Genomic DNA, 3,246 nt, shown 5'->3' with positions numbered 1-3,246 from the left:
GAGAGAGAGAGAGAGAGAGAGAGAGAGAGAGAGAGAGAGAGAGAGAGAGAGAGAGAGAAAGAGACATATATTCTGTAGAAAGTAAAATTATATATAACAAAGATTTGAACTAACGAAACTGGGCTCCGCACGTATTCGCGCCTAGAGCATGAGTCGAGGAACAATTCAATTAGTTATCTTAACGACCTAGTAATGTCAATATTCTTCGCTCGTTCTCGTATCTAATTTTCCCTACGTAAGTAAAGCTTCGTTGGAATCAAAAGCCTCTTTTTAGCTGCTAGTCCTCCGCTACGCATAATGTTAATAAGAACTTCGTCTATGTGTAAAACACTGGTCTTAGTTCGATAATAAAGTAAATTGAGTTAAATATCGAACAATATTTTTCAAATTTGCCTTCTGTTTAAATTCAATTGATCTTTTTAATCGCTGATGTTCCGCGTAATCGACAAAGTTTTCAGGAGCCCAGCTCGTGATCGGATTATGGACAAGAAATCAAAGTCATGCTCCGATTTCATCGGCCAAATTCTTTCTCATTGATTTATTCTTTTGCATTTTCTATCCTACCGTTTTTCGAAACGGACCTTGAAGGTGTTCATAGGAAGTGCCAAGTTGCCGATAGGAACCTTGTAGATCTCCTTCTCTACCGGCAATATGTTGAAGTTCTTCAGCAGGGTGGCTATCGTCGAGAAGCTGATATATTGAACCATCTTGTAACCCATGCAAGATCTTCGACCGCCCCCGAAAGGCAGAAAGTGTTCTGGTTTCAGCAATTTGCCGTTCTGTATGAATCTCTGAGGCATGAAGTCTTCAGGAGAAGTCCATAACTCCTCCGACATATTTAATTCATAATTGTTCAGAAAGATAAACGTGTCCTTCTCTATTTTGTAACCTAGAATAAGAACAGAATTCAAATAAAATCAACTGTTACAATTTTGGTTATATTAATAAATATATTGATATTAATATTATTCAAAATCATAGATTTCAACTTTCATTTACAGTTTCATAAATTTTTGTATATAAATAAATATAAATTATAAAAACAATTACTTTCATGCCAAGACAAGTTACAAGAAAAGACAAGCACTACAAAAAAAGAACAGTTTTCTTAAAATATTTAAAAATTTAGCTAGATACAGAAATATAAAAATAATTTTCTCGGACTATTAAAATAATATAGAATACTCGAACTGGTTGCTGAAATGTCAAAACTTTTTGCGAATATTACTCATCGTGCTAAAGCTATCTACATTATTTTGATTCCAATAAAATCATTTTCAGATCTGTATCTATAAATTTTTATATATTTCAGCAAAACTATTCTTTTCATGTAATTCTTATCTTGTCTTGAAATTAGATTGTTTTAATTTACAAAAATATATGATAATGCAAGCGAAAATTGTTAATCTTCACTTCTTTCCGTTCTCTCTGTTTATATAATCATTTTGATCATTTATTCATTTTGATAATGTATTTAAAAAGGAGAGAAAATTACTCACCGGCTATGGAGCTATCCTGGTTGGCAACGTGCGGAACAATCGGACTGGCGATCAATCTGATTCCTTCAAGAATGATAGCTTCCGTATACGGCATATTTTCTCGGTTCTCTAGCCCAATGAACTTGCTCGTAGTCTCGATCTCATCGATTTCCATCTGCGCTGTTTTCTGTATGTGTGGTCGTGTAGCCAGGAATCCCAGAATTTTTATTAGGAAATTGCCAACTGCCGAGTGACCTCCGACGATATCTTCCAGCGCGAACATTGTCATGTTCCACGTCATCTTGGGTTCAGCATCGGTCTTGATGTGATTTATCAAACAATCTATGTAGTCTATCTCAGGTATGACCGACTTCCAGCTGGTCGCACGATCTTCAATTACGTTTTTCTCCATAAATTCTCTGATTTTGTGGGTCCAAGTCGCCATCCTCGTCATGTTACGCTGATGGAGTGGCATTAGAAACGGCATAAAATCTGCGGCGTATCCCTGGTTTACTTCATAGAAGACCTTGTCGAAATTCTTGATTATCTGGCTAAAAGAATCGTGACTGTACTCGAAGCCTCGCGAGCAGAAGTACTTGAAGAAGATGTTCGCGCACATGTGCAATATCAGCGGCTTAGCGTGCACGCTGATACCAGAGATGCCGGTCAGGTGGTTAATCAGCCATTCCATCTCGTCGCCGATTATGCCGTTTAACTGGTTGTAGCGTGTAGTAAAGGCGCGCGGGAAAGTATGCCCTCGTAGCATCTCTCTTCGCATTTTCTGGAGGTCTGACCAGTTGCAGAATGCCAGAGCTATAAGAAAGAGGAAGAATGATTTAATCGTTAGCCTATCTCAAATGTCCAACTGACGTCGATACTTTTATTAAAAATTTACATTTTAATTTATTTTGTTGGAAAAATATATTTAAGAAATATTTGGAATAACTATCTTTTTCTCCTTATCTTATTTAAAATAATTTAAGACATTCTTCTCGAAATGTAATATCAATTAGTTTTGCTTTCATCGCGTTGCAATTTATAGTAACTCTCAATGGAAGCAGCTGACGTCAGGGCTATCATGATGGTAAACGTATATATTGCACGAATGTATGGCAGCTCAAATTACTAAATCAAGAAAAGAATAATCAGCACGACTGGATTGCGTTGAACTTGGTCTTGTTACCGTCTCAATGCGCGTAACAACGCGTTCTGAAACATCATCAATTTTGCAGAAAAAAAATTCGCACACACTCTCTTTCTACTTCGCGTACATTCGCATGCATTGCGTACGCAGAAATATTATGCGAATGCAGCTAGACAATAATGCATCAATTCCCCAGCGAACACGGTAGAAAATCGATTCTCCGCTCAGCGCGCTTAATATGGAATCGAAGCGGGAAAAGAGACAGGTAGTAGGAAGTGACCCGGTTTCTCGTCATCCGTGCAGGGCGCCCGAGAACCTGAAGAGCGGCAGCTCGGTCCTCCCACACTTTTTCCATGATAATCCAGCGAACGTTATCAAATCAGGTATAAATTAATTATAAAATAAATTACAGTATGAAAATTTTTTTTTAGTGTTCTATAACAAATATTTCTTGAATATTTTATATATTTTTCCATGATCGGATGATCAAATTAGAGATAAATAAATTATAATATAGAAAAATTTTTAAGTGTTCTATATTGATATATATATATATATATATATATATATATATGTATATATATATATATATATATATATATAATTATTATTATATATAATATA

At 35.8% G+C, this 3,246-nt stretch overlaps 1 protein-coding gene across 1 annotated transcript in view; it reads right to left on the bottom strand.

The window, feature by feature from the left end:
- Positions 1-560: 560 nt before the first annotated feature.
- LOC105623866 (cytochrome P450 307a1-like) overlaps positions 561-3,246 on the bottom strand; it is a 4,178-nt gene continuing 1,492 nt past the window's right edge. Inside the window, exons 2-3 of the mRNA XM_012205238.1 lie at positions 1,500-2,291; positions 561-889 (exon numbers count right to left, since the gene is read on the bottom strand). Of these exons, the coding sequence (XP_012060628.1) occupies positions 561-889; positions 1,500-2,291 (1,121 nt within the window). The remainder of the gene's footprint in view (positions 890-1,499; positions 2,292-3,246) is intronic.

Source organism: Atta cephalotes, assembly GCF_000143395.1.
Source record: "Atta cephalotes unplaced genomic scaffold scaffold00066, whole genome shotgun sequence".
Classification (NCBI taxonomy): domain Eukaryota; kingdom Metazoa; phylum Arthropoda; class Insecta; order Hymenoptera; family Formicidae; genus Atta; species Atta cephalotes.
Note: the sequence above shows the minus strand (reverse complement) of the source record. Positions and strands in the feature narration are given on the sequence as shown.